General features: G+C 47.1%; 1 protein-coding gene across 1 annotated transcript in view; it reads left to right on the top strand.

The window, feature by feature from the left end:
- Positions 1–24,742, top strand: part of LOC311361339 (laminin subunit alpha-3-like) — a gene marked incomplete at its 5' end in the record, with an annotated part of 65,654 nt that overhangs the window by 5,736 nt on the left and 35,176 nt on the right. The window contains 21 exon segments of the mRNA XM_084481506.1: positions 5,482–5,599; positions 7,274–7,392; positions 7,775–7,945; positions 8,953–9,050; positions 10,040–10,155; positions 12,583–12,701; positions 13,371–13,461; positions 14,544–14,675; positions 15,993–16,040; positions 16,260–16,301; positions 17,485–17,625; positions 18,052–18,186; positions 18,419–18,556; positions 19,228–19,280; positions 20,024–20,123; positions 21,503–21,555; positions 21,866–21,971; positions 22,357–22,456; positions 22,602–22,758; positions 23,712–23,850; positions 24,567–24,709. Coding sequence (XP_084337632.1) covers positions 5,482–5,599; positions 7,274–7,392; positions 7,775–7,945; positions 8,953–9,050; positions 10,040–10,155; positions 12,583–12,701; positions 13,371–13,461; positions 14,544–14,675; positions 15,993–16,040; positions 16,260–16,301; positions 17,485–17,625; positions 18,052–18,186; positions 18,419–18,556; positions 19,228–19,280; positions 20,024–20,123; positions 21,503–21,555; positions 21,866–21,971; positions 22,357–22,456; positions 22,602–22,758; positions 23,712–23,850; positions 24,567–24,709 — 2,319 coding nt within the window.

The following is a 24,742-nucleotide window of genomic DNA, read 5'->3' as shown; positions in this document are numbered from 1 at the left end:
AAGAACCTGGTCCCACTTCACAAACATGCCACGGCACATCCCCCTGCTCTCCTTTTATGTCATGGATAATGTATTTTTCTGTCATGGAAGTTATGCTTTTAATCGTAGGCCAAGGGGCTGAGAGGTGTGCTATCTTGAGAAGCTTCTTCACAATTTAGATAATTGATTTGAATAAAAATTAAAACTTTAGTTTGTTATATCACTGCATTCATTCCAAAGAACCACAGAAAGCCTGCATTTCATTGCCCTGATTAAGATAATGATATTCAAAGTAGCTTCTTCTGCAATAATTTATGACAAATCAATTCCGTCAGTGTAATAACCTGCGACTCGGAAATTCCGACTGCTAAACACAAGAACCGTGAGAGACATGTAGGAACGTGTTGCCTTGGAATAGAGACTCTTTTTTAGTAGAAACCGACTAGGAGGCGGACTGGTGAAAGAGGACCTTAAGGCGCTTTCACCAGTCCAGAGCACAATAGACACAGGCTCAGGAAGGCCAATGCCGCCCTGAGGGGACAATTTAACTGGCTCTCCATGGGTTGGCACTTCAGAGTAGGGAAGGGGTAGACCGAAATGACCAGGAACGCTTTTATCCCTGTGGCCATTCATGCATTAAATCGATGGCTACTGCTAATAGTGATATAGGCTCTGATATTTTCACATGTTTATAATAACTGCGTGTTGCCCCCCTTGTCTTGCCTTGTTGTTTGTGGTGTGATGTATACAGTGTTCAAAGTTTCGCTCCTAATGCACAGAAAATCTCCCCTTGGGGATATGTTTTGTTACCTTTGAACTTGAGCATGGCCACATCATGTTGGGTGTATCACACACATTTGCTAGAAAATAAATCAGGACCCTACTAACCCCTCAACGAAAGCTCCCCGCCCCGCATTCCACCGTCCCCCTCGCACCAGTACCACCGCCACCTGTTGCACGTGGACAAACAGTTGGACGGCCCGCATTGTTTTGGACGAGGGGTGTGTGTGTGGGGCTGGGGCTGAGAGGGGGGGACAACTGCTGCAGCACACCCCATTGTGGTGCAGGGTGCTCGGTCAGACAGCCATGAGCCCTCTCTCTCTCTGTCTGTCTGTCACTCCTTTGTGGTGCGCTCCTTTGTTGGGAGAAAGCAGACGCACGGGAGCTCTGTCCCCACGGCCCCTCGCCGAGGCGCTGTGGAATGAGTCCCGCTGGCACCGCGACGCCCCGGGCTCGGAATCCGGGATTAGAACAGGCCGGCTTTTCAAAGTTGTTAAATAGTCACCTTATGCTGTATATGTATTTATATATATTTATATATATATAAAGATAGGGGCGGCTGTGTGTGTGTGTGTGTGTGTGTGTGTGTGTGTGTGTGTGTGTGTGTGTGTGTGCATACAGTGCAACGTACATATGCACAGGTGGCTATTTGACCTGATCTGCAGTGCTGTGCTATATATGTTGTGCTACATGTGTTATATGTAATGCGCTCTTATGCTGGATTATAAAATAGTATTGCAACAACACCGCGAAACGGGAATAACCTGGTGGGCCTTGGCCCAATACCGTTTCTCAATACCACATACCGGTTGTTTCTGGAATGTGGTATTGCAATATTATTTTGTAACACAGCAATATGAGCACATTGGTAGTGGATAAGAAAAAAACCAGGAAAAACTTTTTTTTTTTATCGTGTTTTTTTAATCAACTACAATTTCCTAAGAACACGTAGGAAAAATATGAAGGAAGTTTATACATAAAGCTTCACCAAAATAAATACAAATATATCTTTAAGAGGGAGTGAACCCACTCTTTTAGCTTCAAACTAATAATAAAACAATAAAATACACAGCTGGTCAGATTGAATATGTGTCAGAGAATCTTAACCATCTCTTGGACGCTGCAGTCCACAGCTGCCCAGACAAAAGTGACACGACCACACACACCTCGCCATCGGTGTCCCTTCATCACCAGGTTAAAGAATCTTAAACAGTGTGGACTCTCAGTGTGTGGAGTCACGGCCCAGAGCTCTGGGCCGTGATTGTTTGCTTCACGAATTTGGTGTCGGTGGGTCACAGTCTTAAGACCCTTAACGACAAACTCAGGGATGAGACCTCCACACACATTCATCAGAGCAGAGCTGTCCAACACACACACAACCCCCCCCTCCACACAGACGCACACACACACACACACAAACGACACACACAAACACACACATACACGCCTGGCCTTCACCTCAGGAGGTCGATCATCTTTAAACGGCAGTATACACCTTCGGGTGCGCATGCTGTATGCTTTGTGAAATACATAAGCGGCCCTGGCTATTTTAGGTGTAAACGTAGGAAACGTGTCTTAAGGATTTAAACAAATGCCAGGGGCGGCTGGCATGAGCAGAGTGTGAGGTGATAGTCAGGCTTACGCGTCCCTGCCGGCTCGCAATAACTTCAAGTTCACGGTGGACGGAGTGACTCTTTAATGCCCTGTGTGCCACGTGTTCGTGTTTAACACTGGGGATACGCTCAGGAATTCATAGGCAAGGCAAGCGGGATTGGTGACCTGTAGCGGGTGACCTCTTGACCTTTCTGTCACCGACCCCACAGCCTGGGGCTGCTGTGTGTTTTCCAAAGGCCTTCACAAAGCTGCTTTTTAAGTGTTGCTGCCGCCACATGCTTGTCAATGTGCCCTATGGCTCTGTACATCGGATAGAGGCCAGAGCACTCCGAACACTTGATATCTCAAGGCCGCTGATGAAAAACAATCCCTCCTATTAAATCCATCCTCCTCCTTGATGGACTTATTCCAGCTATCTTTGTTGGATACAGGGAATGGGTTAACCTAGCAATTGTAAGTGCTTTGCACTTGGTTCTATGAACATCCTTACTGTACCGAAAGCGATATATTGTTTGTGTGTCGCTTTGGATAAAAGCTAAATGCAATAAATCCTAACCCTAAATGTAAATGTAGTGGTCGAAAGGTTCATGATTTATTTGCATTGCTATTTCCATTGCATGCTTTCGTATAGGTCCTGCTGTGAAGGAATATAGCTCCTATATACGCAGGAGGTCGGGTTATATTCCTACACCTTGTGCGAGCTGTATAGTAGCTCAAAGTGGCCTGGACACGTCTATCCGTCCTTGTGTATATGCATCGCAATTACCGAGAAAGGTTTGACATCGTAGCGCGTGCGGTCTGCCGCTGGGCGGGGTGCTGAGGCCAGAGTCGCAGCCCGTGTCGGGGGCCATTAGGCGGGAAGGGGAATGTGACGCCATGTTTGGAATCTGAGACGGATACCCCCCCCCCCCCCCCCCCAAAACCCTGGCCACCACCTCTCTCTGTCTTTTAATCCCTTTCTTCTTTATCTCCCCCGTCCAAAGCGCCCTGCTTCCTGCCCTGAACCTCTTCCTTTGTTGCCTGAACTTATGGCATACGTGTTATAAACATGTGTAGATAATGGGCTGATAGTTGTATTCTGTATAGATAGTAGGCAGATTGTAAACCACGGTTCTGTTCACATTGTTGAGGGCCTACACGTTGTTTTGTGGTGCTTATTAATTGGTCTTTTTGAGGATAAATATTGTTTTTTCTTTCGGGGGCTTCTGATTAGATCATATATTTGTGTTACCCATCTATGTAACAATTGCTATCAACAATTTATGGTTAAATCTGACATTCTGAGCATGGATAATATTCTTCCACACAGGAAATGATCCTTGTTTTAGGTAGTGTCTTTAAATGTGCCCTTCATTTTGCCTGAACTACCAATCAAGGATAACCTAAACTTTTGTTCTGAACTGATCAAACACAAACACATTCCAGCAATGAGAAATAGGGAAACGGTGAACAGCACAGGCTTTATATTAAAGGGAATACTGGGATTTGCCATTTTTTTCCAATCTTTACATAAATGTAAGGCTTGATACCCCCATAAGCATGTTTTCCATAAGTGATGTTAGCGATCGCATTGACAGCTTCCAAAGGACAAGGCGAGGCACTTCCACAGCTGACCCTTGACCCCCTCCCCAATCCATCTAGCAGAGAGATACTTGAACCTCTGGCCATTGGGGTTAGTGGTTTTGTGGTTAGGGACAAACTGGCAATTCTTCAACTTAATGGCCTCACCTTGCTCACACGTCGGACAGAAGCTTTTTTCTCCTTTTCCTTGACGTTGCTTAGATTTGTTGTGTTGTGTGTGAGAGCCTCGCAGAACAAGAGAAGAAAGGCAGCTGAGGGATTCAACCCAGCGCTAAGGGATGTGGCGACTAGTGTGGACCTGCCCTTGTTCTAACTCACTGTCAGAACCCTGAATTGCGCTCAATACAGTCCACAGCGTTGTATTCTCAAACTCTCAATTTCTCCTGTCTTTCTCTACTTAAATGACACACTTTTGTTTAATCCAGTTTAATCCAGATCTTCCACCCCCAAGGTGGAATAATATGTTTCGCAAATCTAGCCGTCACATTCCACCTCGGGGCCATGTTTTCGTAACGTTGATTTAGGATGTGTGTCAACACAGGGTTGCCTAGGCATCACCTGTGTTGGGAGCTAAAGACAGCGGGGTGTGGTGAAGGTGAGTCTCATTCTTGGCTCTTCTGCAGCATGGTTTCACAGGGCGGGAATATGGAAGGAACGTGGGAACAAATAACTCCTGCTTCTCCGTTCCAGACTCTTCCCAACAAAGGGAGCTCTTACTGTAAGCTGCTCCTCGAGAGGTCGAGATTAATACTCTGGTATTCAGGGAACCCGAAATTGCCCCGGAGGGCTTGATTATGAAGATGATGGTGGTGATGGTGATGGTGATGATGGCGAGTCTGACGTAAAGCTCTGATTTGTCAGAGACAATCACTGTCATCCCCTACCCCCCCCTACCCCCACTCCCTCCCACCCACCCGCCTGCGTGGACTGTATTTACTGATAGAGGGGAGATAGAGAGCATCACAGGTTATATGGGCGGTTTTGTAATGTCTCCCCCCATTGTCGCTTTTGCATTATTATAATTGAATCACGGCAGGATGACAACAGTAACGTTGTCCAGCGGCTTCACCTGGTGCATCAGCATGGACACTGTAGCACTGAGCCGCTATTGAGCGAGACACAATGCACACACTTTGGGGGCCCCTGATCACGATTTTGCACAAGGGCTAATCTAATCTGTTCACGGGTCATTTCACCGCAGCGCAAGTTTCCGAGCGAAAAGAAAAGAAAATGTTGAACAGCCGTGTGGACACGGTTGTGTCCTGGCTTGCTCAAGACCAGGGAACGGGCACAGCACCGGAGCTGCTTGCCGAGCGCTAGGAGTTGGTTTTAATGGATTTCAAAAGCAGAAGCACAGGAAACCTGACATATTTTGCATGCAGTCCATTTGGGAGCAGACACTAGCCTGGTTTTGTTTTTTTGTGTTTTGTTTACCTCTGCGTTGTCTTTCTGTGTGTGTGTGTGTGTGTGTGTGTGTGTGTGTGTGTGTGTGTGTGTGTGTGCGTGTGTGTGTTTGGTGTGTTTCAGCTCTACCATGTGGCGTACATCCTCATCAAGTTTGCCAACTCCCCCCGTCCCGACCTTTGGGTCCTGGAGCGCTCGGTGGACCAGGGGAAGACCTACAGCCCCTGGCAGTACTTTGCACGTGAGTCACGCTCCATGCGTTACTTATGAGGTTGAGAAGGGCTGCTTCAAAGGAAGCAATAAAGACAAGGAAAGGGTGCTTGTTGGAGGTCAGGTTTAGCATGGAAATCCAGACCCACATCTAGAAAGCTGTAGGGTCTGGCAACGAGTAATGACAATGGCCCAACTGGAGGGGCGGCACCAAGCATGCATTTGAAAATATCACTGCACACAATTGGATAACACTACGACCAATCAGAAGAATACAAGGGGTGACGTATCCAGACCAGCGGAGCTAACCAATAGATAAGACTATTGCCGTATCCGGTCAGTTAAACAGCAACGCTTTTGGCCCGCCTATATCAGATACACATGTGATTGGTTAATGTTCTGGGTTTGGGCAATCGGGGAGTGAGTATATTGTTCATTCCCAGAGTGACACGCTGAGCAAATTCAAATTGAGCTCTCGCGAGATTTCCAGGGTAGGTTAGGTTTGTATTAGGCGCGAAAACTTTCAAGCCGACCTTGCGTACAACTGAATATATAATATATATAATATATATTTAAAATGACCTTTGGACTTTTCGGACAGGCAAAAATGAATACAATCACAAGCAAATGCATTTTGCAACATTATAACTAAATTCAAGTGAGAGAATATTACAAACAAAAATCGGAAACATATATCAAATCAAATAGAAAAGTGCAATTATTTACAGGTATCTCACACATTGCATCTCCTCCTCTCTTTCACTATGGAATCCATAGACTTTAGTCCTTTAAAACAAACACACACCACCCGTCCCCACCGCCGCTGCCCTGAGATGCCAGGTCTCACAGGGCTGTTAAAGCCCTGGTGTGGGAGGCACCTGACAGACGTCTTGCCTAGAGAGACACACACAGATGAGTCACCAACCCTTCCAGGCCCACCCTCTCCTTGCAGAGGCTTGCTATATCAGTCCCCATATTTCATCCATTCATCTGCCTGCCAAGGCTTTATTAATGCTCTGGGAATGTCTGCTGACTTTAGAAAAATCCTCTCCAACTGTCTATCTATCCGTCTCTATCTCTTGTTTATTTTTGTTGTAGGACTTAAACCATTCTCTCTAGCTTTTCATCTCTCTTTCTGTATCTGTCTGTTGTTTCTATAGCGTAGCACTTAAAAGCAGTTGCTTTGCTTTTTTGAATTTGTATGCACTAAAATGATTCTTGCACGTTTTTGGGGTTTATCTTTATCGTTGAATGCACTTAGTTAGTCGCTTTGGACAGAAGTGTTTGCTAAATTAATGTAATGTAATGTGCCATTGCTTTTCATTTTTGTCGTTTGTTTTAGTAGTCAATACTTACACACTTAACCCTAACCCTGGGGTAAAGTGTACCCTACATGTTCATCAACATTATTGATCGATCAATTAGATTTGGTAAACATACACAGTATTGGAAAGAAATGCTATGAAACAGAATGAGCCAAGATAAATGACGGTCTGTTTGCATTTGGCCGTGATGTATTAGACTCCATTTTGATTCATATCCATAACCAACATAAGTAAAAAACATAATATGATCAATTTGATTACACCTGTAAATGAACTAATAATATAATAACTTATAACTAATACAATGTAAACCATGTCAATGAGAGACTCCCCCAGTGCACAGTGAGTGTGTGATGATGTCCCCGTCGTTGTGCCGTCAGACTCGACGCACGAGTGCGTCGAGATGTTCGGGAAGCAGCCCAAACAACGCGTGCTGCGCGACGACGACCAGATCTGCACCACGGAATACTCCAAAATCCCTCCGCTGGAGAACGGAGAGGTGAGGTCGTTCACCCTCTCACCGTCATGACGGCGTACGAGAGTGGGACCGCTCTGTGGCTAATGGAATAACTCGATTTATGATAGTGATCCGAAATGCTGCAACGCTAACGCTGACTTTTTATTTAATTGTAATTTTTTTATTGATAAAACAAAATACAAAACTCTTGTGGGGGAAGTAAACGTACATCCATCAGGTACAATACAAATGTCCGAATGAAACGAAAAGTCACAAAAAACTGACAAAACAACACATACATACATTAGGAATCGAAAAAGTCGAAAGCAAAAAGGCTATATATTTAAAAAAAAAAGAAAATGTTGGAGCAGCATTCAGTGGTATATTCTATATAACTAACTCCGACTGACGCTCTGCTCTCCAGGTGGTGGTGTCGCTGGTCAACGGACGGCCGGGCTCCATGAACTTCACCTACTCCCCGGTGCTGAGAGACTTCACCAAGGCCACCAACATCCGCCTGCGCTTCCTCCGCACCAGCACCCTGCTGGGTCACCTGATCTCCAAGCAAGAGCGCGACCCCACCGTCACCCGCAGGGTGAGCCCCGCCCCCGCTACACCCACACCCAGGTGCCACCGCTGGCAGCCTGGCTGTCACCCTCCACGTAGAGACAGGAAGAGTGGCGCACACATAAACACAAACACACGCGTGCACAAGCACATGCTTGGGCCCACACACACACACACACACACACGTACACACACATATACACATATATACACACACACATACATACATACACACACATATACACACATATACACATATATACACACACACACACACATATATACACATACACATACACACACACACGCACACGCACACGCACACACACACACACACACACACATACACACACATACACACACGCACACACACACACACACACACACACGCACACACACACACGCACACACACACACACTGCACTCAGCTTTCACATTCCTTTTGTAGTGACTTATTTGCCATATCTGTCCGTCCAGTCATCCCAATACAATGGCCTTAGTGGAGAATGCCACCACTGGTTTAGACAGTGAACACCTCAAGGTAGGGTAGGGAAGGTACACAAAGCACTTTTGTAGGAAAAACCAGTTGAAATGTAGAATATGTAACAGAGTAAGTACGTAGCATTTATGGAACACATATATGTATATTCAAGCTTTCATGCCGTTTCACATCTGCTACCTGTTCGGCTCTGTACATCCACCTGTATACTTTTATTACTGCAATTATTTTAATACAATTACACTTATCTTCGGCTCTGTACATCCACCTGTATACTTTTATTACTGCAATTATTTTAATACAATTACACTTATCCTGAGCATGAATTCAGCCAAACATGAACTCTCTCACTCCGTCGCTCATGTACAATGAGGATAACATGAACACGGTCCAGCCCTTCCCTCAAGGTACACATGGATTACAACAGCGTTCCCAGGGCCTGTCTGCTCCGGCGTGAGCGATACCACTAATGTGCCGATAAGATATTCTCTTTTAATGTATCCCCGCTGATAACCGCTCCTCCACGTTTTCCACAGTACTACTACAGTATCAAAGACATCAGCGTTGGCGGATGCTGCGTGTGTCACGGCCATGCACAGGAATGCGGCGGCCATGGCCAGGGCAACTCCAACAGGTGAATATGCCTTTTGGTTGAGGTGGATGAAGGCGATGGCGACGGCTATATATTTAACAGCACTTTGTTTGGCACCATTGGCTCCCTCGCGGTATGAAATATGAAATAAGTCACGTCAAGTCCATTTTATTTGTAGAGGAATCTCAGTTAATCTGTTACTGTCTCAAAGGGTTTAGCCTGCCCCCTCCCCCCCAAAGGGCAAGGAAGTATTTTCCTTAATCATCAAGCCAAAAACCTGGATGAGTAAGTCAGAAAGTGGGATCGCTCCTTGTAGGGAGTGTTGGGAGTGAAATGGAAATAAAGCAGCTAACTGAAGCTATATCAACACACAAGCTAAACAGGAGTGAGTCAAATCACAGGGCAGCCACTGATCTTTCAAGCAGATATAAACAGAAACAGATATTTAGTCCAAACAATAGCACAACACACAATGCCTCTCTCTGGGGTGAGTTACATGGCACGGTCCTCACCTTGTGGATGTTGACTTCATGGAGGAACAGGAATAAAGAGGGAGATCACAGTGGTGATTTCAAAATCGAAAGATCCTAGAGATAGCGATTTCATAGAAAGACAAATTGCATTGTGTGTGTTTATTTGTAAGAGTTCAACATTGTAAAAATAAAAAGCAACAGGGTGGATTCTTTGAGTCCATCTGATTACTGCTTTGCGATGAAGTCACCTTCTGTCTAGAGTCCAAGAGGGTGAGCTCTCTGTTCGGTTTCGATAAAGGCAGACAGTCATCATGACACATGGACTTCACGGACCGCCCTTTGATAGCAGCACAGAATGTGAAATTAAGATTTCTCTCACGCCACTGCTATTACGGCTTTAAGAAAATGACGGTTTTGCCGGCGAGCTTTTCCATTGAGAGCCGAGAGCGTGTCTAATGAGTACGTTCCCCATAACCCCTCCTGGTTTCATCTCCCATCGTATACCTGAGAGAGAGCTGCACCGACCGGTGAGTCACTGCCTGCCTCTCTCCTCCCCAGACGCCACTGCAAGTGCACACGCAACACGTGCGGCGAGTCCTGTGATCGCTGCTGCCCGGGCTTCAACCAGAGGGCGTGGCAGGCCGCCACCGCAGACAGCCCCAACGCGTGCCAGCGTAAGTCAGCGCCTAGTGGGGTTGTCCGGCCGGGAAACCCCCCTCCTCTTCTCTGTCATTCACGTTAAAAAGACCAGGGGCCTCATTTATAAAGGTCTCTGCGCACGAAAATGTTGCGGAAACAGGGATGAAATGTGCGTACGCGTCTTTCACCGCCAACGTCGTGATTTATAGAAAAATTCCTTGCGGAAAAGAGTGCGCAGTTCTACGCATCCTTTCACCCTGGAGTAAAGGTCCCGCAAAGTTTTTCAAACAGTGATCTCTGGAGACGACAACAGAAAGTTAGTGGCGGTAATGCCCCCGATACCCAACGCACATTGCGCACCACATACTATGACTTCGGATTTATTTATAAATTTTATAAAAAGCACCCATTATGAAATATGAATTAAGGCAATATTATGTTCAACACACTACAACCCATTCAAATCACAATCCTCGGCCAGACCAACTGTATCACTTAAGTTGTACTCATTTTCCTGATACATATATGTAGGCCTACATTAAATTAGCCTATAGGACATATTAATTAATTATCATATTGGCACAAGGCCAATAAATAATGCTCCTGTTGGCCTCTGTATTCTAACGGGCTAAAATATAGCAGCTTTGGAATTGCTCGAGAATTTAGCGAGGGGTATGAGACGCGAGCGAGTGTAATGCACGCGTGTGTTCCCGTGTAATGATAGGTCAGCAAAGGCTCCTTATATACTAGGAATATTCATTGGTCAATTAGCATTGACCTTATAAGGACTATTATGGGACGAACTTGGGAGGAGCATGGCGCTCGTGCACGCACGCCAAATTCAACGCAGGTTGGTATTTATAACGAGAAGAGTGCGTACAGGTGTGCGCTGCACGGTTTTATAAATCTGAATATTTTTGTGCGTACGCACATTCTGAGGTTTTGTCGTACGCAATGTTTTAGGGAGGGTTTTACGCAGAGTTTTATAAATGAGGCCCCAGGTGTAGGATCTTGCATGTGTAGATTTAACGGTAAAAAGGAAGCAAGGATAATGGGGGAAAATGTCCTTTCAGAAGTCTTTTGTTTTTGTTTGCATGATATCCACTCATGCCACTCACGTTTTCTGTTTATAGTTAATATTTGTTTTATGGTTATAGCTAACATTAGTTTAAGATTGTTATTGTCTCAACCCTTGCAGCTCACCCTTGAGTGCGCTCAGTGTGCTAGCTTGACTAGGCTGAAGTTCACTTCCCGGCCAAAGGGGGTAATAAGGAGAAGGGATTTCTGATTATTACACAGATTACCTCAAAGTAGCCTGAAATTAGCAGACCAATTCACAAATGCGTATTAGTCTTGAACCTCTCAGTACATTTTCAATTTCCTTGGCCGTTATCGGACTTATCAACTTATCAGAGCAACGAAACAAAACGCTTCCACTGTGAACAAAATAAATGAAAGCCAATAAAACAAATAAGATAGTTTGAGATTAACAGCAGTAACATGGAGTCGTCATCTCTTCCATCTCTTTACATGGCGGTGTAAAAATATAGTTGAGTAACAAGTAGAAGTATAGTTAAACATGAAGGAACATGAAACTACTCGTTCCTTAAGATAATCTAATCTTTACTCATATGCGTAACTTAAATGCGTTACAACCCTTCCCTGCCGACGTGTCATTGAGCAGCGGAGAGGCTGGTTCACTTGCGGTGTGTCTCAACAGCAGAGTTCACCCTGGGACAAGAGCTTATTTATTTACAAATGTGTTCGGTCTGGTCCACCAGTCGCCCCACCGCACTCACGCCAGTTAGCCAGGCAGCCAGGTAGCCAACCGTGCTGGCCTGCCCACAACCCCCCCCACCGACCCCCCCCCACCCCCCACTCCCACCCCTTGACTGATGCAGATCTTAAATACCAAAATCCCCCCCCCTGTGCCCCCCATCAGGCCAGCCAAACTCCTGTCAGGTGGAGTATAATGACTTTGGAAGTGTGACAAGATTCTAGTCCTCATATTTGGAGATGCTGAAATCTGAGCATCATGTCGGCAAACCGAGACACAAAACAAACAGAAGAAAAAGACGGAGAGAGCGAGAGGACGAGGGAGCGAGAGATAATGCAGTCATTTGGACACTGATTGAACCGTGTGGAGGATGTCGTTTAAAGGCAACTGTAAGCGCCGGCGACGAGCTGTGTGCAGGAAGAGGAGGCCATTTTGTTTATGCCATTATGTTGGAAAGAATTATGCACTCTTCTTGTGTGTGCTGTTACCCAACACACGGTTTCATCACGTCTCTTCCAGCAAGAATTTAATTTAAATTGTTTAAATGGCTGAGATAAGCAGCGATGAATTATATGGATAATAAAAATAACAGTGTGTGTCTCTCTCTCTCTATGTTTGTGTGTGTGTGTGTGTGTGTGTGTGTGTGTGTGTGTGTGTGTGTACGTGTCGGGGGTTTCCTCCACAGCTTGCCAGTGTTTCTCCCATGCGTTCGACTGTTATTATGACCCCGAGGTGGAGCGGCGGGGGGCAAGTTTAGACTCCTCTGGCGGCTACAGCGGTGGGGGTGTGTGCATCGGCTGCCAGGTATGAAAGTCTGTCAAGTCCCAACGGATTCTGCTCCTCGGTGGTGTGTGCGTGCTTGTGCGTGTGTTTGCATGTGTGTGTGTGTGTGGGTGCGTGTGTGTTTGTGTGTGTGCATGTGTGCGTGTGTGTCTCTTTAAGATAGTGGGAAGGATGATAAAAGTGAGTTTTTCCAGCGTTCTGCATCAGATTGTACCTTCTGTAGGGGTTTGGAATGTGTATTTGTTTGTATTGCATTGTATGTTTTGTACTCATATTCATCAAAATGAAATGTATTTCACTGGAGAAAAACGAGAAATGGATTCAAGGACCTGGGATTAGCTATGGTTGTTCTGGTCCTAATTTAATTCTGTGTTTCATGTTAATACTAACGTTCAGGGTGTGATTTGTTGGGGGGGATGGGAGGGGGGGATCCTCTGTTTTTTATTTCAATTATTTTTTTGGACATGTTTTCATGTCTTTTTAGTTTGCATTAAAGATGAATGTTCAACTGTTCAAAATGTAGGCTAATAGGGCCTACAATTAACTTAAAAAATGAATTAGGCCTGTTGATTGAACAATCAAAAAAATCCTCAGTTTTTTTGACAAATCACAGCCTGCTCACGGTCTACATTTATACTCACCTTCTTCATTAATACTTACCTTCATGATACGTTTTCTCTCCTCCCCAAGCACAACACCGCGGGGGTGAACTGTGAGAGGTGTGCGGCCGGCTTCTACAGACCTCACCATGAGGCCCCTGAGTCTCCCACTGGGTGCACACGTACGTGACGCCTCTCCTCGCACCTTACCAAGTTTAAACTGCAATTACAGGTGTATGTGTGTGTGTATGTTTGTGTGTGTGTGTGTGTGTGTGTGTGTGTGTGTGTGTGTGTATGTGTATGTGCACTGGCATGTGACCTGCAGAATGACCAGCAACGATGCACACACACACAGACAGATAGACAGACAGACACATCTACACACACACACACACACTCACACACTCCAAGCCAAAACAGTTTTGTCTTTGAATTGTCCGAATGTGTAGTGTGTGCGTGTGCGTGTGCGGATGCGGGCGCTGCTGCGTGTGTATGTGTGTCGGTGTCGGTGTGTCTTGTCTTTTGAGACCCAAACCAATAACACGCTGGCTGACTGGCTCGTCTGGCCACCGTGTCATCCCCTGCTCGTCGCCTCGCTAAACTCGGCCCCCCAGCGTGTGTTTATATTGTTGGAGCGGGCCCCTGCTGCTGCCCCCGCCCTCCACCAACACCAGCCATGCATATAAACAGCTGGCGGTTGTGTTGTGGACCGTAGAAAGTAGTGGGGTCCGAGGAGGCCCAGCTCGTCTCTTCTGAGTGGGCCGAGCTTTGGGAGGTGTTGACTTGTTGGCAAATTCAACACTTGTTGAATTTGAACGCTCACTGCCGTTTTCAGTCGCCAGACGACACAGCAGCTCGTGTGGTTAGAATGTCCACATTAAAATGCAGACTCCGGGTTCTGGGTTTGTACCTCAATATCCGACGTCTACCTGTGACTTGTCCTACCGCAATGTGCTAGCCCTGACCTGCTTCTTAAAACTGCCCATACGATGCTTTAATGTTAAATGTAACGTACATGTACAATGTATGCAAATGAATGACTTGAATTTCTCTCGGTGACGTGTTTCAGTGTTCAGAGTTTTGTTTACATTTTACAAATAAAATGTTGTAAATATACTAGTGTATTCGACTGTGTGGTTGCTGTAAATGTCTGTTTATTTTTTGGGAAGTCAATGTGTGTGTGTGTGTGTGTGTGTGTGTGTGTGTGTGTGTGTGTGTGTGTGTGTGTGTGTGTGTGTGTGTGTGTGTGTGTGTGTGTGATCAGCTTGCAGTTGTGATCCCAGGACTACAGCCGGCTGTGAGATGGGGTCTGGCCGCTGTATTTGCAAGCCGGGGATCAGCGGACACAACTGTGAACGCTGCTCCCACGGTTACTATGGTTACCCCCAGTGTGTCCGTGAGTACACGTCAACATTAGCAAATGACAGTTGTTTTTGTAAAAGATTCAAGTTAGCAAAAGAAAACACTTATTTGTTGTATAATATTTGGAAATGCCTTTTCAGATTGTATGTAGATGTGCTTAACAATCACAGTCATGCTTATATTACTTATTGGTGGGTATTGGTTGGTTTGTAGAGAAGAGAGAGAGACAGAGAGAGAGAGAGAGAGAAAGAGAGAGATGGGAAGGAAACTTCATTGAGTTTCTTAATGATGAGGAAATCCTGTGTTGAGTTATTGGAGGAAGCCTGACGGGACTTTTATGCCCGCTACGCCAAAGCTATTCTAATTTTAACAGTCTCCAAATTACCTCATTCCTCTCATGGCTGTACATGGCGTCACACAGAGCTTCCAGAACAGTGTAGTTGTCTCTGTGAAGTGTATGTTACTGATCGATGGAGCTACTGAATAACCACTGCAGGGTTGTTATTTTATTCCCTGCCCTACCGCACATTCCATGTGTCAGAGTGTTAAAAGGGAGCAGGGAGGGAGAAAGACACTTCCCAGCAAGGATCACCTCCTAGGGCACCTCAAGGGTGGGTGGGGCCCGGCCTAAAGGGTGGGGCCCACCCTTCCCTCACCGGGTGGACTTTCACCGTAGGCGGGTGGAGGCTACAGTCAGTGAATCATGGCGGAGCAACCCTTCTCTCCTGCGCCTGTGGAGAGTGGTGTTGGTGGAGCGCTGTCGCTTTGATTGACAACCCCACCCAGCCTCTACCCCCCCCCCACCAGCCCCTTGGGGCATCCCCTCCTCAGGCGTGTTGCAGCGTCCTCTGCCTGTCGCACAACGGGAGGGAGAAGGAATCCAGCTCTTTCGTCAAGACACTCCAAAGCGAAAACGAACAGATTCCACTGTTTGCTGTTGGTGTTTTTTTTCTCCATCTGGGGGTTTATGTTATGGAGATGGAGGCAGGTTCACAGACAACCCTTTCAAGGGGTTTTCTCCCTCCCCATCCCATAGCCATGACTTTCTTTTTTTTTTTTTGGAGATAAAGGGGCAACATATATAATTACCAGAGGAGTGGGTGGTTTATCTTCTTGAGCTCCTGTTTTCTGTTTAAACAGACCGTGTGGTCTAAACATGTCCATAAAAACATTAAGAACATTGCTCGGGCTGTGCTGGAGGATTTGTTTTTCAGGGTTTACCTCGAAAAACCTGGTTAGGTATTTCCTCTGAGATAATTGAGTTGACACGGACGGTTTAGCGTCTCGGTTACCAACAACACGCTGGACACTTTGGGGATTTCAACGTCGCTCTCTTTTCTTATGTGTTCAGGATATCCCACCTACCAGACCACCACCAGCCCTGCGGGAAATATCAAAGGCAAGTGGAGTCAACTCTCAGATTTTGTGAGGTTTTTAATACCACATTCTAATCCACAAGCAGACCATTTTAAGGTCATTTAGAAAAAAAACAATGAAAAATTATTGAACAATCTAACCCCTTCTCTCTCTTCCCTCCACCTCCACCACCCACCTCTCTCTCCCCACCCACACCACACTCCTCTCTGGCTCCCTGCTATCTCCCTCTCTCTGACTCCAGAGCCCTGCGCCGTGGGTTATTTCGGACCACCCAGCTGTCAGCGTAAGTGTGATTAGACTTGCAGCCACATTATGTCTCCTCCAAGAGTGATTACATGGCTGCGTTACGCTAAAAGCGTTAATTAATTCTCGGGTTCCACATTTGAAGCTTCGTTATCTTGAGTTTCTTGGCAGTACCTTCACAGAACATCTGCTATCAGGGAACAATTCCACATCATATCTGTGAAGGTGTCATCATCATCAAGAGTGATGGTGGAACAGACTATTCTTTTGATCCCTGGTTACCAATGTTTTCTTCAAAACGAAGTCTTCCCCCCCGGGGCAGGTGTCCAAGGTGCTCAACATACTCGTCAACCGAATAGCCAACAGCCAGGATCGGTCACCCTTCACTTGACTCTAGTGGGGTTCAACAGGGATTACATCCTATAATACGCACATTTTTGACACCCATAATCTGATAAATCCTGTTTGCGTCACTAAATAGAACTTTTAGAGACTGTGCTACTGTAGGAACCCATCAGTAGATGGTGTGGGAAGATACCCCAAATGATGATTGATGATGATCAGCTCGACCTTTCACCTTTTTAAATCCGCTGCGGTCCCCAGAAGGAAGGGCTTCCGGTTCTCCACAGTCAGCTGGGATGTTGCACAGAGAGACGTGCATTTTAGATTTTACATTTAGGGCATTTAGCAGACGCTTTTATCCAAAGCGACTTACAACGGTTTATACACACATTGACACACCGACGGCGGAGTCAACCATGCAAGGCGACAGCCAGCTCGTCAGGAGCAGTTAGGGTTAAGTGTCTTGCTCAGGGACACATCGACACTCTAGGAGGAGGAGGCGGAGTCGAGGATCGAACTAGCAACCTTCCGGTTACAAGTCAACTTGCACAACGTGCATCCTATTTGTTACGCTAGTATCCTCTCCCTTCCCTCTTTTCACTTGGTCTTCTGTTCTTTATAAACTAGGGACCGGGTGAAGGCAAGAGTTTATGATTTCATGGTTGTTGGCGTTTGCGTGGACTCGCTTCACTCATCAATACTAGCCCCCGGTCCGACAGTACTATCTATAAATGCATCCCTCAGACGCACACAACAAATATTCAAACTACTGAAACGTTCAAGAAAGTTCTTTGACTTGACTTCAATGCGGTTTATCAATTATACATCCCTCAGTACTCATGCCATAACAGTGATCAGTGTGTCTCCTGTGTTGTGTGCAGAGTGTATCTGCGACTACCGGGGGACGTTCGGCGAGGTGTGTGACGAGGCGGGACGCTGCCTGTGCCGCCAGGGGGTGGAGGGGACGTACTGTGAGCGGTGCCGTCCCGGACACCACTCCTTCCCCCACTGCCAGAGACAGGGTGAGAGTGACGCCCCTGACCACAGCTACAGCTACGTTTCAGACTAGTAAACGCACTTCCTGTCGTGTAAAGCGAGGTTGAAAATATGTTTTAATAAAGCGACGCAGTTTAAGGCGTCTAGAGATGTTGAATAGCTTAAATCATGGGAAAAGATTTCACCCTGTCTCCACTGCGAGAGAGGTGGGGTGAGAGAGACGGTCCTGGCCACAGCCACAGCTACGTTTTATATGCTCAAATGAAAAGGGTCTGCAGATGACATTCAAGTGGTCAGGTATGCACAGAGACTCAGTGGTGGCTCAGGGGGCTCGCACAGATATAGATCAAATAAAACACTGACCTTGAGTTTGTCTGTCATTTAAATGAATTCCCATTCGATTCAAGCTTCAACCTCCCCTCCCTGCCTCTCTCTCTCTCTCTCCCCCCCAGAGTGTCGGTGCGAGGGGGCCGGGGCAGCTGACCCCGCCTGCGACCCGAACGGCCGATGCCTCTGCCGTGGCAACTACGCCGGCGAGCGCTGCGAGCGCTGTGCTCAGGGTTACTATGGTTACCCGGACTGCGCTTGTGAGTCGCCCACCCTTTTTACTTCTTAGAGGAAATCCCCATTTCCATTTTTTGCTAACTAACACGTTTCCCAATATAGTGCACAATATATCAATGCCCAAGACACATGCACTCCGTACCACAGTTACTAGGGGATGAGTTTAGACGATTCAATCAATCACAGTAACTGAAATCTGAAAGCTGTGTCTGAAAAGGCTTCCACCGCTCATGTGTGTCCATCCTCTGTACCCAGTCTGCCAGTGTTCGCGGGAGGGCTCCTACGGGGACTCGTGTAACCCTGTGTCCGGCCAGTGTCTCTGTAACCCCGGGGTGGCCGGCCAGAGGTGTGATCGCTGTGCTGGATGGGGGCTCCAGTTCCCCCAATGCAAAGGTAAACCCACCGCGACTGACCCATCTACAGCCCAGACAAACGTCTATTTTCTTAGTTAACCGTGTCCATGTCGTTTCATTGGTCAAGTCAAACCTGTGGTCAAGTGGATCTCAATTGGGAGAGCATGGCATTTACACTTCCAGGGGTTAGGGGTTTGATTCCCACTGCTAAGAATGTGTGCACTCATGCTATGACACATTGATACAAAGCATCCTCTAAGTAAATGGTAAATCGCCTCATTTATACAGCTCTTTTCTAACCAGTGGCCACGCAAAGGGCTGTACAATATTGCCTTACATTAACCCATTCATGCACACGTTCACACACCGACGGCGGTGTCAACCATGCAAGGAGACAGATAACTTGTCAGGAGCAGTTAGGGTTAGGTGTCTTGCTCAGGGACACCTTGACACTCAGCTAGGAGGAGCCGGGGATCGAACTAGCAACTTTCCGGTTACCAGCCCACCCGCTCTACCTCTACTAGCCAACCCCTCTACCTGAGCCACATGTTGCCCCTAGTGGCGTATATCATGGTGGTTTGGACATCCATGGTGGTTGCTCATATCATGAAACCCTTGCAACAGAGTAGGATTCCTCCTGCTGCATGAGCTCTCAGTTCGTTATGGATCACAGTCTCATCTCGTCTGTTTACACCCATCCTTTCTCTGCAGCCTCCATAAGCCGGTGTAACCCTGCCGGGTCAGATGTCAGCGATCCTCTAACGGTAGGGCTATTAATACCCACCCTTAATCACGCCATGTATTGTGTGAGTTGCCAGAGTTACAGCCCAGACAACACATGGCAGTGTGGGGCCTCTGGGTGTGGACTAACACGCGGCTGATAAACGCCCGCCGATGCCAAACCTTCATCCGGCGCAGAGTACCACAACGTCTGCTGTTGTTGTTCCTGGAAGTCATCAAGGAAGCAAAACAGACCGCCTTTTTAATTTTGTGAAATCACAACAGACATGCTAGTTCCTGTGTGGTTCTGGATATTTTTAGAACTGAACCACTGCTGTAAACGTTTTAATTTCTCAATTGCTATGGCTACAATTTGATATATATCTATAAACACTTTTTCTCTTATCCATTTGGAACCATTGTCCATTATCTCTCTTAACACTATATGTACTCTCATTCAGGTCAAGACGCCTATAGGGTTTGTGTGTAGGGTGTGTGTGTGTGTGCAGACATGTCATTGCGATTATTCTTTGGGATTAACCGATTTTCAACCTACCACGTAACATTGCTTCACGTCATGCATGCAGTGGCAGTGATGCCTCAGACCACCCATTTACTCACAGGATTGAAGTCTCCTTAATGGCAATTGATGCATATTGCTGAGTTCCAGATGTACAGTATACGCTATTACAATTTATTTCTAAACTATATGCTTATTTTGGTAATCCAAATCCCGTACAGTCCAGGGTCTGAATGATTGATTGTCGTTCCTTTCCTACGGTGGCAGGGCTCTTGTCGCTGCCTGGCCAACGTGGAGGGGGCCGTCTGTGACCAGTGTAAACCGCTCTACTGGAAGCTGAGCACAGAGAACCCTGAGGGCTGCACAGGTAGGAGGCCAGCAGCACGGAGCCGTCAGGAGGAGGGGTCTTCATTTCAGGGGCTTCAAAGAACGGGACGCATCTGTCAAGATACTTGATACTTCAGAAGTTCAGCCTGAAGAGAAGCTTCTGAGCGTCTGAAGTTCCTTCTTCACGCTCAACTCCAACCGAAAGGGAATTATTTATACTTCAGAGAGAAAATATCTTCTGAGTTCCGGAAGTTGTTTCAGGAAAAAGTGCGATGCCTGCATTCATGGTAATTAAAAAGATTGGCGTGCAGATTAAGCAACAGAAGCTCAGTATCCTGTTAGAAAGAAAAACATTTTCAGAAGTGTAACGAAAACAGAAAGGGAAACGTTGCTGCCCACTTGCAGCACAGTTTTTCAAGCCGTCATTTCTCTATTAGCCGTTGGTTCCCCAACGGTTTTGTTATCTCCAGCTGCGCTAAGCCTCGGTAGCGCTTGGTAGCGGGGGCGGACGGTAGATCTTGGCCCCTCTCTACCCAGGAGGGTATGTCAACATACCCCTGTCAACGGCGCCCAGATCCGCCGGCCTCTTCCTCCCAGGGCGCCCCGGTGGAGGGCTGAAACATGCTAATAATACAGGCAAACACTGGCTGGCTGATTGCCACAGGGAGCAGTATTAAGACGGGGGCGAGTCTCGAGGCTCCTGGGAAACGGCAAAAAAAACAAACACATATTTGGTCCATGACAATAAAATGCTGCAATTGCTATCCCCGTAGACTGTGTAGCCCCTCAGCAACCTCAACAACAACAACAACAGCAACAACTCTTCAACTATTGATGAAAAAAAAAGGGGTTGCGCTTTTCGTCTTATCTTCAAGATCGGAAATACATAACGAGTTGAAGAGTAGCCCCGCTGCTGCTGCTGCTGCTGCCATTATGCAGGCCAGACAGGGAACAACCCGAGGCTTTGTCCGGATACCTGTCTACTGTTACAGCTCCGCACGGGAACGCCGCAAGAATGTTATCACCGGCGGCCTGTCAGGAGCTCCACCGCGGAAGGAACCAGAAGACGAGACCACCGTCTTAATATCTCAGGAATGCCCTTCTGTGTGGCGCACTGCGTCCCTCAGTTTGCACAGAGTTGTGCAATCCTTTTATTCTGATTTTGCGGCGGTGGTTGGGGGTTGTTAGTGGTTGTGGGAGGGGGGGGGGGGTCTTTGATGTGCATGGGTAACCGGGGGAGGAGGTTATGAGCTGTCGCTTTTCACCCGTAAACGTGAGAGAAGTCTGTAATCAGACGCCCATTCACAGCGGAAGGGCCCTATTCAACATGCATACAAACACGTACACACACCTCTGGATTGAACTTTGTTTCTCCCCTCCCCTCTCTCCCTCTCTCCTCCTCTCTCTGCTCCCCCTCAGAGTGCATGTGTGATCTGAAAGGGACTCTGAGTGGGGTGGGTGAATGCCAGCAGGTGAGTCTGCCTGTCAGATCTTTACAGAATAGAGTTCACTATAACCATTTGTTGAGTAACAAAACGACTGCATGAATGTCAAAATAAGTAAATAGATTAGTAAATAGATGAATACAAAAAAATACATGAACACATAAGTTAACAAACCTTTAGGATAAAACATATTTTATAGAAATAGAATCATTATGTAACATTTAGATCAAATATCAAAGGGAAAATGATTGCACTTCCTTTCATTGTCATGGTCCCATTATAAAGTCCAGTGACCACTGTATCATAACCACACCATCCATGGGTTCCCCTCCTCCAGAAGAGCGGACAGTGCCACTGTAAGCCGTACGCCTGCGGGCCCTCCTGCGACACCTGTAAGGAGGGCTTCTACCTGCCGCAGAAGAAGAACTACTTTGGCTGTGAAGGTAGGCTAATGCTAGGCATCAGCGGTGCAAGGGAAATGTACAGAGTAGCCCACCTAGGGATGCCCCGGGACGGAAAGATTTAATAATAAAGAGGACTACTTTGAGTGACAATATTGAACTACAATATAGCTGCTGGTGAAAAATAGTCATGATAGATAAGTTGGCGGTAGAAGTGTGAAGTGTGTTTTTGTGTGAAGTAGCAACTAAAGAATTAGCCTATCCAACATAAGAAAACCGAAGGGATGATTTGTAGAATATAAGCATTGACAGAAGGTTCCTGAAACAATACAGAAGCTACCAATAACTAACTATTAATCATCCGTTCCCAGACCATTAACTTCTTATCTATTATCTAATAAGTAACTCTCTTTCCTTTCTCTGATAGGCTGTGGGTGTGACGTGGGCGGCGCTATCGGCATGGCTTGTGACTTTGGGTCTGGACAGTGCCGCTGTCGCAAGAACATAGTCGGCCGAACCTGCTCTGAGTAAGCAACAAGCGTGTTCACACGCTTGATGACATCACATTGTGTCATCCCCCATCACTCGGGTAGTCACGGTGATGACAGACAGTAGTCAATCAACAATACGATCCGACGCTTGCGCCTCAATATTCCCCCTTCTGTCTCTCAGGCCGGCTCCCAGACACTACTTTCCCAGCATGCACCAGCCGAAGTACGAGGTGGAGGACGGCGTCACACCCAATGCCCGGCCGGTGCGCTTCGGGTTTGACCCCAGGGTGTTCCCCGGGTACAGCTGGAGGGGCTACGCCGTGCTCTCCCCAGCACAGGTGGGTGTGGCTATGACTCTGTAGGGGGCGGGGCCAGTTCGTGTCTTGTGACTCCCTGCTATAAGATACTGGGTTCAAGACACAATGTCTACACAGCATACCTGTAGACATTCTAGAGCAAGATAAGTTCCCCGTACCTGCGTCTTCACAGCATCTGAGTTAATGTAACTCAAATCGCCTCAGTCAGCGATTTGAGTTACGGACACTTATTGACCTGAAAATCATGGAGATCTTTGAGATTGCCAATTTAAGTCATTTTGGATACAAGTCTCTTAAGTGTACTTCAGAACTCATTCATAATAATGCCACTATAAGTACTAAAGTATACGTGGTCAAATCCAACCAGTACAGCAGTATCGGCGATATTCAAACCTCCTTTTTCTTTCAATCTTCTCTGAAACTGCCACACTTTCCTTCCTTTTCCATGTTTTCCTCTTGGCTGACATTCCAACATGGTGGCTGTGGTTGTGCTAGCTCTTCTTCTATAGCGTTCTATATCGCTGTCTCTCCTCAGCCAGAGGTGGTCCTACCGCTGGCCGTGGGCTCCCCTGGCCCTTTCCTCATTGTAATGCGCTACGCCTACGCCAACGCCAGCCTCCGCCCGGGCAACAAGCAGGCGAAGCGGGTCCGAGCCAGCGTGCTGGTGGTGGATGAGGCAGGCTCTCAGGCTTGCTGCGACTGTAAGTCAGGGCTTCTCTTTCATCCCCCTGTAGTCTTCTTTGTGTCTTTTCTCCACCTCTATCGGGAGGTTAGTCAATCACTCAACATCTCACTCAACACCTTAACATCTGTTTTTGTTTTACCGCTTTGCTTGCGCGTTTCTTAAACCTTTAACCTGCCTTAACCTGCACTTTCTTCAAAGTCTGTCTCTCCGTCACCGCCCCCCCTCCTCCCCCCTTCCCTCTCTCCTCCCATAAACCCGGCTGTGTGTGTCCCCCCCCTTGTCTCTGCAGAGTGATGTCAGAGTGAAAGTGCATGTTGAGGGGAGGGAGGCGAGGGAGAGCTGGTACCGGCTGGTGCTGCGCTACTCTAATCCCAGTGGGTCCAGTGTGACCGGTACGGTGGAGGCCACCGGTATCAGGGCCGCCCCAGGTAAGGCCGCCTCGCTCTCATGGGTGGGGTCACGTGTGCACACACACACACACACACACACACACACACACACACACACACACACGCAAGACATGCAGACACACATGCTCGCATGCACACACACACACACACACACACACACAAAAGACACACAGACACACATGCTCGCACACAGGCACCCCCCCCCACACACACACACATGCACATGTGTGTTGTTCGGGTTTCTCTTGCAACAGAGGTTCAACTCAATGAGGCTTCCTGAATAAATAAAGGTTGAATGTAAAAATTTTCTTAAAAAAAGATGGACACAACCACACACGCGTGCACGCATGCGCACATGCAGGTATGCACACACCCGTGCAAACATTGAAATAAGCACCCACGTGCAGACATGCACACACATACATACACACACAGACACACATGCACAGACACACAAACACACACACATGCACACACACAAACACACACACACACATGCACTGCCATCAAGTTATATTTTGAGCAGTTGCTGCGCTGAATGTGGTTCAGTGTTTTATCTATCGTCACTAATCCCTTTCCCCCAATACCTTTATAAAAAATAATAATATACCTTGAACTGAATTGTGTGCTGATTAACCAGCCCTCAAGCCTGTGCTAGCTCACCGTGTCCAGCTGAGCTCTGGCCTGGGACAGCGGGAGGTTTCTAAAGGGGTTGGGTGGCTGTTGTGCGACAGGGTCCCAGCAGAGCCATGAGGTGGTGTTCCCCGCTGGGCCCTCCCCGGCCTCCCTCACCGTCCCCGGGGACGGCTTTGCCCAGCCCTTCGTCCTCACCCCCGGGATCTGGTTCATCCACATCCGGGCAGAGGGAGTACTGCTGGTGAGAGCACACATACACATACACACACACATG

Source organism: Micromesistius poutassou (genome assembly GCF_964030765.1).
Source record: "Micromesistius poutassou genome assembly, chromosome: 16".
Classification (NCBI taxonomy): domain Eukaryota; kingdom Metazoa; phylum Chordata; class Actinopteri; order Gadiformes; family Gadidae; genus Micromesistius; species Micromesistius poutassou.
Note: the sequence above shows the minus strand (reverse complement) of the source record. Positions and strands in the feature narration are given on the sequence as shown.